Here is a 13,118-nt window from a genome sequence, read left to right on the forward strand (position 1 = left end):
AGCTAGAGATGAGGAGTTGTATGGGAACTTTGAAAACCACAAGTGTGTTGCATTGTGGGGAGTAAGTTAGGCCTCCGGTCAGAAGGAAGGCGGCTGATGCGTAGCCTATATAATGTAGAAATGTCAATCTCACGCATGGCTTTCGACCTTCGTCTCTCCCCAGCCCGTACAGGAGTTGTAGCGATGAGACGAGATAGTAACTACTAACAATTGGATACCACGAAATTGGGGAGAAAAAAAAAGAAAAAAAAGAAATGTCAATCTGGCCGGGTTTGGTCCAAACGGATGTCAACGTGAAGACAACCACACACACACACACACTCTGGACCTCTGCGTGACCTCTAACGGGCCTGAGTACTCACGGCAGCTGGAGGCACGAGAGAATTCTGGAAACAGAGTGAAACTGTATGCCAACACTCACATAATCCTTAGGGATCGAGGGGGACAGAGAGAGAGGGGAGGACTGGGACAATAGTGAGGGAGGGTGATAGAGAGAGGGGGGAAGACCTTGAGAGAGAAGAGGAGGAGTATCTCTGAGAACTCCTGGATCACAGCTGTGGGAAGATTAGCTCATTGAACAGATGACCCCCCCCCCCCTCCCCCACTAGTATCAGAGACAACAGACTTACAGAAGAAGAAGGGATGACACTGAGATGATGTCATATAGTCCAGAAGATTGTCACACTTTATTGAAAAAATACAACCTGCCGTGTATATATATACTGTAGGGAGGCAGGTAGCCTAGTGGTTAAGAGCATTGGGCCAGTAACCGATAGGTCACTGGTTGGAATCTCCAAACCAACTAGGTGAAAAATCTGTCAACAAACTTTTGAGCAAGGCACTTAACCCCAAATTGCTCCTTTAAGCTGCTTTGGATAACAGCGTCTGCCAAATGACTAAAATGTAAATATACATGGGTCATATACCATTCTGCTCAGGGTTTAACGGTCAGCTTATCATATGGACCAATAGTAAAAACCCTTATGCAAACACATTGGTGCTAGATCACAAATGGAAACCAGAGAAATAAAAACGGTTTTATCTGTACTATTATGAGTAATAGTAATGACAATATGCGTATTAACAAAAATAAATTGTGCAATATATGAAAACAGACATTTCTCTCTGTCCTAAGTGTGGTGTCGGCGCCGCATAGCACAGCTGACCCTGGCCTGTACCTCAGACCGAGCCCAACCAGGGACCCGCATTTCAGACCCTACCACAATATGAACCTCCAGGGGGGACCTGGGCCCGTATTCAGAAAGCGTCTCAGAGTAGGAGTGCTGAACTAGTATCAGGTCCCTCCTGTCCATATAATCTTATTAATTATGATCTAAAAGGCAAAACTGATCCTAGATCAGCACGGACCCTGGGTGAATGGTAACAATGGATGACACAGAGACAAACTTTCGCCTTCTATCTCCCTTCACCCCCGTATGAGATGTAGCAGTGGTTTGGTCTGGGGAGTGTTCTCTTTGTGTAGATCCTACCACAATATGAACGACCGGGGGGACCTGAGATTACTATCCGTAACAGTGGATGACACACACACAGTAAGATAAACTTGATCTTCACCCCCCTATGAGGCGTGACAGTGGTTTGGTCTGGGGTGTGTCTGTGTGCAGGACAGCTGTCCCCATGCTATCCTATGCTAGGACTAATCTCTTGTAAGTCCTGTTGCTCCCCTGGTCTCATTCATTAGAGCATCTCTGAGTCTGACCTCCAGGATAGGCCTCTCCCACACACCCCACTGCCCCACCACCCCACCACCACAGCCCCCACTGGGCAGGCCCACTGATCAGAGCCCCTAGCCCCATAGCTCAGAATAGCCTGGTCCGAGATCAGTTTGTGCTGTCTTACCAACTCCTATGGCTATTGTTGTGACGCCTCTTGATAATGACCATAGGAGTTGGCAATATCGCACAAATAGATCTGCGACCAGGCTATAGTCCCATACCAAAGCCCCTGATACCACAGCCGATCCACAATCCACAGCATTCAGGCATGTTGTACAAAAATAACTGTGTCCTTCCCTTCTGAAGTGAAACAGAAAGACAGCCCAGTCTGGAGTAGCTGATACAAGCACTATGTCAGTCTGTCATCACTGTACCACAACATGAGCAGAACATTACCACAACATCACATCAACACTGAATGATGTAAGCTTTCTTTGATACGCTGGGCTCACTTTCAATCCCGTACAATATCCATCTTGTTATTTCATACATTATTTGTATCTATACTTTTGCATATAAAAGGTGTTCGGCTCATAGATGGAGATGCTCATAACAAGTAATGCAGCATTATAGATGCTCATAACTAGTAATGCAGCATTATAGATGCTCATAACAAGTAATAAAACATTATAGATGCTCATAATAAGTAATGCAGCATTATACATGCTCATACTGTAGCAAGTAATACAGCATTATACATGCTCATAAGTAATACAGCATTATACATGCTCATACTGTAGCAAGTAAAATAGCATTATATTTGCCTATAACAGGTAAAGCATGATAGATACTCATAACTAGTAATAACACATACCTGCAGGCTTTATGTAAATGTTACAAGGTGTTACATAGATCTCATACATCTTTAAAGTGGTCATATCATCCCCAGACTATCTTCTCCTGCTATGGTACTTTCATGTCCCAATCCTCATACATCTCTGAGCAGTGTACTGGAGTGGCTTCATGTTGCTGTGTGTCTTATTGGCACCCCCTGGTGTACTAGACAGGCAGTGTAAAAAACTCAACACTTGATCTATTCACTCTTAACTTGATTGAGGAATTCCCATTCTAGTAATTCTATTTCTATGTCGGGGACATTGGGATATGAAATAGTGGAGAGGATGTCATTGATGTTAAAGATAAGGGTCCCTTAAATAAACTAAAACTGCCTTAGAATGAGTGAAGCAGGCCTATAGGCTAGAGAATCATAGGGGGCTTGTGTGTGTGCATGTATGCATGCATTTAGTCAATGTATCTTAAATGCTATCATATTGAGAGGGAGGGATGGGTGGAGTAAGGCTTTTGATTGTCTATGCATTGTTAACACCATCTATGAATACCAGTTCATATCCAACATAGGGAGCAAAGTGGAAATGTTATGACATTGTGAGAAAACAGATGCTTTGATACAAATACAAACAGAGATGATACAGAAGCAATGCTATTCAGCCTCCAGTTTGTGCTTTTCCTGGTGAGTGAATCCTTGAAGTCGTCTGAGGCGCATCGATCACACAAAATCACAGCAGGATCATGGGAGGAAGAGTTTTATCCATCTTTGGGCGTACGTTCCTTCTCTTACAGGGTCAAAACAAACCCCAATGTTTAAGATCAGGTCACAGTGTTCACAAACATCTCACATAGTCCATATTCCCCATACTTCTTATAGCTGGGCTGGCTAACACCTATCATGGTGCTTTTCTACTTTCTAAATACAAAAATAAGTGCCTCCTCTTTCCAGAGCAGTCCTCAGAGGAGGTGGGAGTTAGTGGTAGAAGAGGAGGTGGGAGTTAGTGGTAGAAGAGGAGGTGGGAGTTACTGGTAGAAGAGGAGGTGGGATTTAGTGATAGAAGAGGAGGTGGGAGTTAGTGATAGAAGAGGAGGTGGGAGTTAGTGGTAGAAGAGGAGGTGGGAGTTAGTGGTAGAAGAGGAGGTGGGAGTTAGTGGTAGAAGAGGAGGTGGGAGTTAGTGGTAGAAGAGGAGGTGGGAGTTAGTGGTAGAGGAGGGACATTGGATGGTTTAGGGAAAGACTGATGATGACGGGAGGATTCAGAAGAAGCTGGAGTCTCTTATTCCAGTCCAGTAGACAAGCTCTCTGGGTGGGATGAGGGTATAGAGAAGGGTGGAAGAAGGGAGGATTGAAGGAGGGGTAAAGGATGAGATGTCCATCATTCCATCCCGTCCATTTTGGAAGCAGGGGGGAGTGGGTGTTGGATGGCCAACGTTCAAAGTACAACATTCTATCTGCATATTCTCTTCTGTTGGATTGGGTGGTAGTGGTGGTGGGGTAACGGGTAGGAATGTTGAAGGTAAGTTTCAGAAATGTCAAATTCGACAGTCTTCAGTCTTTCTGCTTCTCTCATTGGGTGGCAGAAAAGTTCAGAAGTTGCTGAAGAGCTGGTGTTTTTTGTCCCAGTCCATCTGAGGGGCTCTCTTCTTGGCTCTCTTGGCGTGTGCCTTCTCTTTGGCCTCAGCCGCTGTGGGACTCAGGAGCAGGCCGATCTCAGCAAACGGGTCCATCAGACGGCTCGCCTCGTCCTCTCCCAGCTAGATACAGAGACAGACAGAGACAGACAGACAGAGACAGACAGACAGACAGACAGAGACAGACAGACAGACAGACAGACAGACAGACAGACAGACAGACAGACAGACAGACAGACAGACAGACAGACAGACAGACAGACAGACACAGACAGAGACAGACAGACAGACAGAGACAGACAGACAATATCAGAGACTACTTGGTAGTTATAGTGTGGATGACATACACACGCATGGCAGGATTGAGGTCAATTACATTTCAATTCAGGAAGTAAACGGGAATTCCAATTCTTCTAATTTGCTCTGATTTGGAATTGGTCAAATGTGGGAATGGTAACATTGGTAGACCTCAGTTTACTTCCTGAATTTAATGAATTGAAATAGAACCCTGATGTGTAATTCTGATAATATCTGTTAATGTGATACATGTGTTATATGAAATAACAAGAGGTTATATACTGTACACGCCAATATAGTCTACACACGCATGCAGACACACATATACACACACCTTGCACGCTTTATTGCATGTTTGTACACACACACACACACACACACACACACACACACACACACACACACACACACACACACACACACACACACACACACACACACACACACACACCTGCAGGCTGTTGTCTGGACTGCTCAGGTCAGAGTGGTGTGACTGGATGGAGCTGCTGGTGAAGCTGCCGTTGATCTGAGGACTGGGGGAGCCGTTGGATATGGACGGACCATCAAAGTCTGGGAAAGAAGGGTCAGAATTACGCTCTACGTACAGATCTAGGATCAGCTTCTCTACCCTTTCCTCCCCCCCAATCCTAACCTGAACCATTAGTGGGGGAACTTCACCCAACATCCAGAATTACAGGCTCAGATTTGGAGGTCAGTAATCTGATGCTGGTTTTGATGAACAACACCATAACATTTCACTCTAGTTTAGGATCATCAACACCATTACATTTCACTCTAGATTAGGATCATCAACACCATTACATTTCACTATAGATTAGGATCATCAACACCATTACATTTCACTATAGATTAGGATCATCAACACCATTACATTTCACAATAGATTAGGATCATCAACACCATTACATTTCACTCTAGATTAGGATCATCAACACCATTACATTTCACTCTAGATTAGGATCATCAACACCATTACATTTCACTATAGATTAGGATCATCAACACCATTACATTTCACTATAGATTAGGATCATCAACACCATTACATTTCACTATAGATTAAGATCATCAACACCATTACATTTCACTATAGATTAGGATCATCAACACCATTACATTTCACTATAGATTAGGATCATCAACACCATTACATTTCACTATAGATTAGGATCATCAACACCATTACATTTCACTCTAGATTAGGATCATCAACACCATTACATTTCACTCTAGTTTAGGATCATCAACACCATTACATTTCACTCTAGTTTAGGATCATCAACACCATTACATTTCACTCTAGTTTAGGATCATCAACACCATTACATTTCACTCTAGTTTAGGATCATCAACACCATTACATTTCACTCTAGTTTAGGATCATCAACACCATTACATTTCACTCTAGATTAGGATCATCAACACCATTACATTTCACTCTAGATTAGGATCATCAACACCATTACATTTCACTCTAGTTTAGGATCATCAACACCATTACATTTCACTCTAGTTTAGGATCATCAACACCATTACATTTCACTCTAGATTAGGATCATCAACACCATTACATTTCACTCTAGTTTAGGATCATCAACACCATAACATTTCACTCTAGTTTAGGATCATCAACACCATTACTGCCTTCTCAATATGCAACTGTAAAATGGAGATGTACAATTAGACTAGAGACTTGTCCCGAGCTGTACAGTGCCTTTGGCGTGGTTTAGAAGAGTACACTTGAAATAAATATTCTGTTTTACAGATAAACAAGCGTGTAGGCCTACCTTTAACGTGGCTGGCCAATGGGGTGACACCCATCTTCTTAAAGTGATGGTCTGTGTCAGGGTCCACCACCAGCAGCCTGGTCTCATCTCCTCCTCTCTTTACGAAGGCCACGACCTCCGCATGACGCATGCCCTCCACGTTCACCCCATTCACCTGAAAGGAGAGAAGGGAGAGAGAGGGGAAGAAAGGGTGTTATGGGTGAGTGATGTTAGATGTCTCCATCTATACTGTTGTCTGTGACTCTGTGATCTGGCCTCGTCACTGTCTCAATGTTTCAATGTCTGACAGACGTTCAAGGCTGTCTGGTTGTGAATATGGATACAGTAGGAAAGAAACAGTGAACTGTAGATCCTGCTGCTGGATCAGACAGGAACAACTAAGTATCCAAAACAAGTTCTAAAAAAAAAAAACACCAACTACTGGTGTGCAGACTTTACACTGGTTGACTTACAGTTGATTTCTGATTCGTCCACATTGGACCAGTGCAGCAGGTCACCAGTCTCAATCCAACAACATTCTCTTTACCTGACCCAGCGTTTTAGAGAACACATTGACAACTGTCCAAAAGCATGGTATAGCCTAAACTAAAATATTTATTTATTCAGACAAGGATCAACTGAATATGCAAACCGTTACGTGATCCAAACAGTAGAGGGTACTATGCACCAAAACGATCATTTTCCACCGGACTCAATGAAGAGTGAGGACAAAACCTGTGAGGAATCAGACACACATTTTTGCAAGATGGTGCATAGGAGAGAATATTCTGCATTCCTTCCTCAATGACGTACAAACTGAACAGAATACCTTTACATTCCATACCCCATTACAACAAGGATGGAACGAGCATGTAAGCTAATGGGCTCTAACAGTAGAACATCATTTATTTGTTTCCTTTTCAAACACTTTTTCTCTCTCTCTTTGGTCATAGTAAACCCTCTTTTATTGGTTCGGCAACTTGTGAATTCAGCTGGATAAGAGTGAGGGGGGGGTGTGAGGGGAGTGAGAGTGTGAGGGGAGCGAGAGTGTCTGAAAGGTAAGAAGAAGCCCTCACACCTCCACCTCAGTCACTAACACATCAGCAAGTTTCTGTTGGAGAGATTCTCCCTGTGACTTTCCACAGACTCCTGTATATTCCATTAACTCTATTCAGCGAGTACTGTAGCTTTGCACGATGCTGCCTGCCTTAACGTTGGTACACCATCAAATATTGATGCCTAGCTTCTGCTGAACCAATAGTGTGGGTTTCAGGTATCAGTGTCCTGAGGGGGATTTTGTTTTAAAATTCAGTAAACGCTGCTGCTTATGAAGTGAGGGCAGTAGGAGTTGGTTGTGACACAGACTGGTCTAATACATTGTAACACGGCTAGGTACCAGACTGGTCTAATACACTGTAACAGCACGGCTAGATACCAGACTGGTCTAATACACTGTAACAACACGGCTAGATACCAGACTGGTCTAATACACTGTAACAGCACGGCTAGATACCAGACTGGTCTAATACACTGTAACAGCACGGCTAGATACCAGACTGGTCTAATACACTGTAACAACACGGCTAGATACCAGACTGGTCTAATACACTGTAACAGCACGGCTAGATACCAGACTGGTCTAATACACTGTAACAGCACGGCTAGATACCAGACAGGTCTAATACACTGTAACAGCACGGCTAGATACCAGACTGGTCTAATACACTGTAACAGCACGGCTAGATACCAGACTGGTCTAATACACTGTAACAACACGGCTAGATACCAGACTGGTCTAATACACTGTAACAGCACGGCTAGATACTAGACTGGTCTAATACACTGTAACAGCACGGCTAGATACCAGACTGGTCTAATACACTGTAACAGCACGGCTAGATACCAGACTGGTCTAATACACTGTAACAACATGGCTAGATACCAGACTGGTCTAATACACTGTAACACGGCTAGATACCAGACTGGTCTAATACACTGTAACAGCACGGCTAGATACCAGACTGGTCTAATACACTGTAACAGCACGGCTAGATACCAGACTGGTCTAATACACTGTAACAACACGGCTAGATACCAGACTGGTCTAATACACTGTAACAGCACGGCTAGGTACCAGACTGGTCTAATACACTGTAACAGCACGGCTAGATACCAGACTGGTCTAATACACTGTAACAACACGGCTAGATACCAGACGGGTCTAATACACTGTAACAACACGGCTAGATACCAGACTGGTCTAATACACTGTAACAGCACGGCTAGATACCAGACTGGTCTAATACACTGTAACAACACGGCTAGATACCAGACTGGTCTAATACACTTTAACAGCACGACTAGATACCAGACTGGTCTAATACACTGTAACAGCACGGCTAGATACCAGACTGTTCTAATACACTGTAACAACACGGCTAGATACCAGACTGGTCTAATACACTGTAACAGCACGGCTAGATACCAGACTGGTCTAATACACTGTAACAACACGGCTAGATACCAGACTGGTCTAATACACTGTAACAACACAGGTAGATACCAGACTGTTCCAATATACTGTAACAACACAGCTAGATACCAGACTGGTCTAATACACTGTAACAACACGGCTAGATACCAGACTGGTCTAATACACTGTAAGAACACGGCTAGATACCAGACTGGTCTAATACACTGTAACAACACGGCTAGATACCAGACTGGTCTAATACACTGTAACAGCACGGCTAGATACCAGACTGGTCTAATACACTAACAGCACGGCTAGATACCCACCTACTCTCTCATAACTAACTGTTACATAGGAAATGTAAAAGTCTAGTGCCTGTTAAGGCTAGGGAGAGACTAGGAGGAGGGAAAAGAGAGGAAAGAATGTGTAAAACCAAGAGAAGTTGTGTGTGTGAAAGAGAGTGAGAGTTAAGCAGTGATAACTGTTATGGTGCTGACATCTCTATCTATTCTTTCTCTCGCTCTGTCTCTCTCTCTGTCTCTGTCACTCTCGCCATTAGAGTAGGTGTCAGAACATAAGGCTCAGTGGAGTCATCACACACTAATTGGTAGAGATTCGTCTCATCATACCAGCCCTAGTGCATGAGGAGGAACAAGCCCCCTTTGTGTTGGGATAGGGGAGCAGGTGTTGTGTCATGTTTCATAGCAGCAGCAATCCTTCACAATCCAACAAAACAATCCAGCCCACTCAAGCTAATTAATAGGGCCCTTGTTCGTTAGGCGACTCCCACACAATACAACAGTCAGTGTAGTGCCAGTGGTCCAAAGCTGTTTTTCATTGGAATACAGTGCTGTTTGAATGCTTTACAGAGCAGTCGTTTTCAAGGTACAATCATAATCGTCAGTGTTTGCTTAGGTTGTACACCCTGGAATGTTTCCATTGGTTTACCTTTGTGTGTGTGTGTGTGTGTGAGAGAGAGAGAGAATGGGTCTTCACCTTGCTAACGAGCTGCTGACAGATGGACCAAGCAGTGCACCGTGCCACACAGTTGCTTGGTCAGAGACATCCTCCATTAGCCACAGAGAATAACACACACATAATCATCCTCTAGTCAACCGCTGAGCCCACACACCTGCCTGGGGTTACCTAGGCCAAACCCCCGGGGCTCTGCCTGCAGTTTCAGCAGGTACAGTGACCTAGCCACTTAGCACTAATCCAGCTAGAACGAACAGACACAGCATTCAAACCAATGACTGAGTGAAACAGGGCTTCACTGACTACAGTTTACTGACACTGACCTGTATAGGGGAAACTGCACAAGGTAAAAGTAGTCCTTAACCCCAGATCTAGGACCAGATCAGCCTACTCCTGATCCTAACCTAGATTATTATAGGCAGTGATGTAAAGTACATTAAATGACCAAAAGTATGTGGACACCTGCTCACTGAACATCTCATTCCAAAATCATGCGCATTGATATGGAGTTGGTCCCCCTTTGCTGCTATAACAGCCTCCACTCTTCTGGGAAGGCTTTCCACTAGATGTTGGAACATTGCTGTGTGGACTTGCTTCCATTCAGCCACAAGAGCATTAGTGAGGTTGCACACTGATGTTGGGCGATTAGGCCTGGCTTCCAGTCGGCACTCCAATTCATCCCGAAGGTGTTCGGTGGGGTTGAGGTCAGGGCTCTGTACAGGCCAGTCAAGTTCTTCCACACTGATCTTGACAAACCATTTCTGTATGGACCTCGCTTTATGCACTGGGGCATTGCCATGCTGAAACAGGAAAGGGCCTTCCCCAAACTGTTGCCACAAAGTTGGAAGCCCAGAATCATCTAGAATAAGGGGCCTAGCCCAAACCATGAAAAACAGCCCCAGACCATTATTCCCCCTCCACCAAACTTTACCGTTGGCACTATGCATTGGGGCAGGTAGTGTTTTCCTGCCATCCGCCAAACCCAGATTCGTCCGTCAGACTGCCAGGTGGCGAAGCATGATTCATCACTCCAGAGAACGCGTTTCCACTGCTCCAGAGTCCAAGCTTTATACCATTCCAGCTGACGCTTGGTATTGCTCATGGTGATCTTAGGCTTGTGTGCGACTGCTCGGCCATGGAAACCCATTTTTATGAAGCTCCCGACAAACAGTTGTTGTGCTGCTGATGCTTCCAGAGGCAGTTTGGAACTAGTGAGTGTTGCAACCGGTGATAGATTATTTTAACGCACCACACACTTCAGCACTCGGCGGTCCCGTTCTGTGAGCTTATGTGGCACACCACTTCGTGGCTGAGCTGTCGTTGCTCCTAGAAGTTTCCACTTTACAATAACAGCACTTACAGTTGAGCGGGGCAGCTCTAGCAGGGCAGAAATTTGACGAACAGACTTGTTGGAAAGGTGGCATCCTATGATGCCACGTTGAAAGTCACTGAGCTCTCAAAAAGCCATTCTACTGCCAATGTTTGTCTAGGGAGATTTCATGGCGGTGAGCTGGATTTTATACACCTGTCAGCAACGGGTGTGGCTAAAATAGCCAAATCCACTAATTTGAAGAGTTGTCCACATACTTTTGTATATATGGTGTAATTAAGTAAAAATACTTTAAAGTACTACTTAAGTAGTTTTTTGGTGTATCTGTACTTTACTATTTATATTTTTGACAACTTTAAATTTTCCTCCACTGTAGTCCTAAAGAAAATGATGTACCTTTTACTTAATACATTTTCCCTGACACCCAAAAGTAGTCATTACATATTCAATGCTTAGCAGGACAGGAAAATGGTCCACGCACTTATCAAGAGAGCATCCCTGGTCATCCCTACTGCCTCTGATCTGGGCGGACTCACTAAACACACGTGCTTCGTTTGTAAATTATGTCTGTGTGTTGGAGTGTGCCCCTGGTTATCCGTACATTTAAAAACAAGAAACTTGTGCCATCTGGTTTGCTTAATATAAGGAATGTGAAATTATTTATACTTTTACTTTTGATACCTAAGTATATTTTAGCAATTACATTTACTTTTGATACCTAAGTATATTTGAGCAATTACATTTACTTTTGATACCTAAGTATATTTAAAACCAAATAGATTTTTAAAACTTTAACTCAAGTATTTTACTGGGTGACTTTCAGTCTATTGGTAAATAGCCCACCCATTTTCACCTACCTCATCCCCATACTGTTTTTATTTATTTACTTTTCTGCTCTTTTGCACACCTATATCTCTACCTGTACATGACCATCTGATCATTTATCACTCCAGTGTTATTCTGCTAAATTGTAATCATTCGCCTACCTCCTCATGCCTTTTGCACACAATGTATATAGACTTTTTTTCCCCTTCTGTGTTATTGACTTGTTAATTGTTTACTCCATGTGTAACTCTGTGTTGTCTGTTCACACTGCTATGCTTTATCTTGGCCAGATCACAGGTGCAAATGAGAACTTGCTCTCAACTAGCCTAGCTGGTTAAATAAAGGTGAAATAAAAATAAAATATTTTTTTTCTATCAAGGTATCTTTAATTTGATTCAAGTATGACAATTGGGTACTTTTTCCACCACTGATTATAGGGACCCTGAATCAGTGGGTAGGGAGTAACTTCACTTAGCGCTAATCTAGCTAACACAGACAGGGTTTCAATGACTATAGACGAACCACCGCTGAAACTGTACACCCAGACTGTGTTCATTAGAAATCCCTTTCACTCGGTCCTGTCAAAACACAGCTGATACTGTTGAGCCCCATTCATACAGGAAAGGAGAAGGCCAAGGCGTTTAACTGTTGTGTTCAGAGGAGGACACCAATACAGGTTCTTGATCTACAAATACCTTCTTGAATATGATGTGGTGGAATGTCACAGCTGGTTGCTGAATGCTGCTTTGCAGACATATTGGGGAAGGTAATGCATAGTTATGAATTGAAGAGCACAGTAGAGACAGACAGTACTGTATTGTCTCAAGTATTTGGCCTCTCTGAGAGCTTACTTTATCTGAGCAGTGGGGAGGGAAGTCAGTGGAATGTCCTACAGTACTGCATTGAACTATACCCTGTATTAACCCAATGGAGCCCATTGTATTTACTGTCCTGTGTAGTCATCTGTCTCTCTCTCCCTGGGCGTGTGTGTATTCAGGTTCAGGGCAAGGTATCTCTGTCTCTCTCCCTGGGCGTGTGTGTATTCAGGTTCAGGGCAAGGTATCTCTGTCTCTCTCCCTGGGCGTGTGTGTATTCAGGTTCAGGGCAGGGCATCTCTGTCTCTCTCCCTGGGCGTGTGTGTATTCAGGTTCAAGGAAGGGTCTCTCTCCCTGGGCGTGTGTATTCAGGTTCAGGGCAGGGCATCTCTGTCTCTCTCCCTGGGCGTGTGTGTATTCAGGTTCAGGGCAAGGTATCTCTGTCTCTCTCCCTGGGCG

General features: G+C 43.8%; 1 protein-coding gene across 1 annotated transcript in view; it reads right to left on the bottom strand.

Moving 5' to 3' along the window:
- Positions 1-654: 654 nt before the first annotated feature.
- The window catches only part of LOC116359956 (Na(+)/H(+) exchange regulatory cofactor NHE-RF2), a 52,965-nt gene continuing 40,501 nt past the window's right edge, over positions 655-13,118 (bottom strand). Inside the window, exons 4-6 of the mRNA XM_031814147.1 lie at positions 6,263-6,416; positions 4,906-5,024; positions 655-4,280 (exon numbers count right to left, since the gene is read on the bottom strand). Coding sequence (XP_031670007.1) covers positions 4,113-4,280; positions 4,906-5,024; positions 6,263-6,416 — 441 coding nt within the window. The 3' untranslated portion in view covers positions 655-4,112. The remainder of the gene's footprint in view (positions 4,281-4,905; positions 5,025-6,262; positions 6,417-13,118) is intronic.

This window comes from Oncorhynchus kisutch, unplaced genomic scaffold, assembly GCF_002021735.2.
Source record: "Oncorhynchus kisutch isolate 150728-3 unplaced genomic scaffold, Okis_V2 Okis06b-Okis10b_hom, whole genome shotgun sequence".
Classification (NCBI taxonomy): Eukaryota; Metazoa; Chordata; class Actinopteri; order Salmoniformes; family Salmonidae; genus Oncorhynchus; species Oncorhynchus kisutch.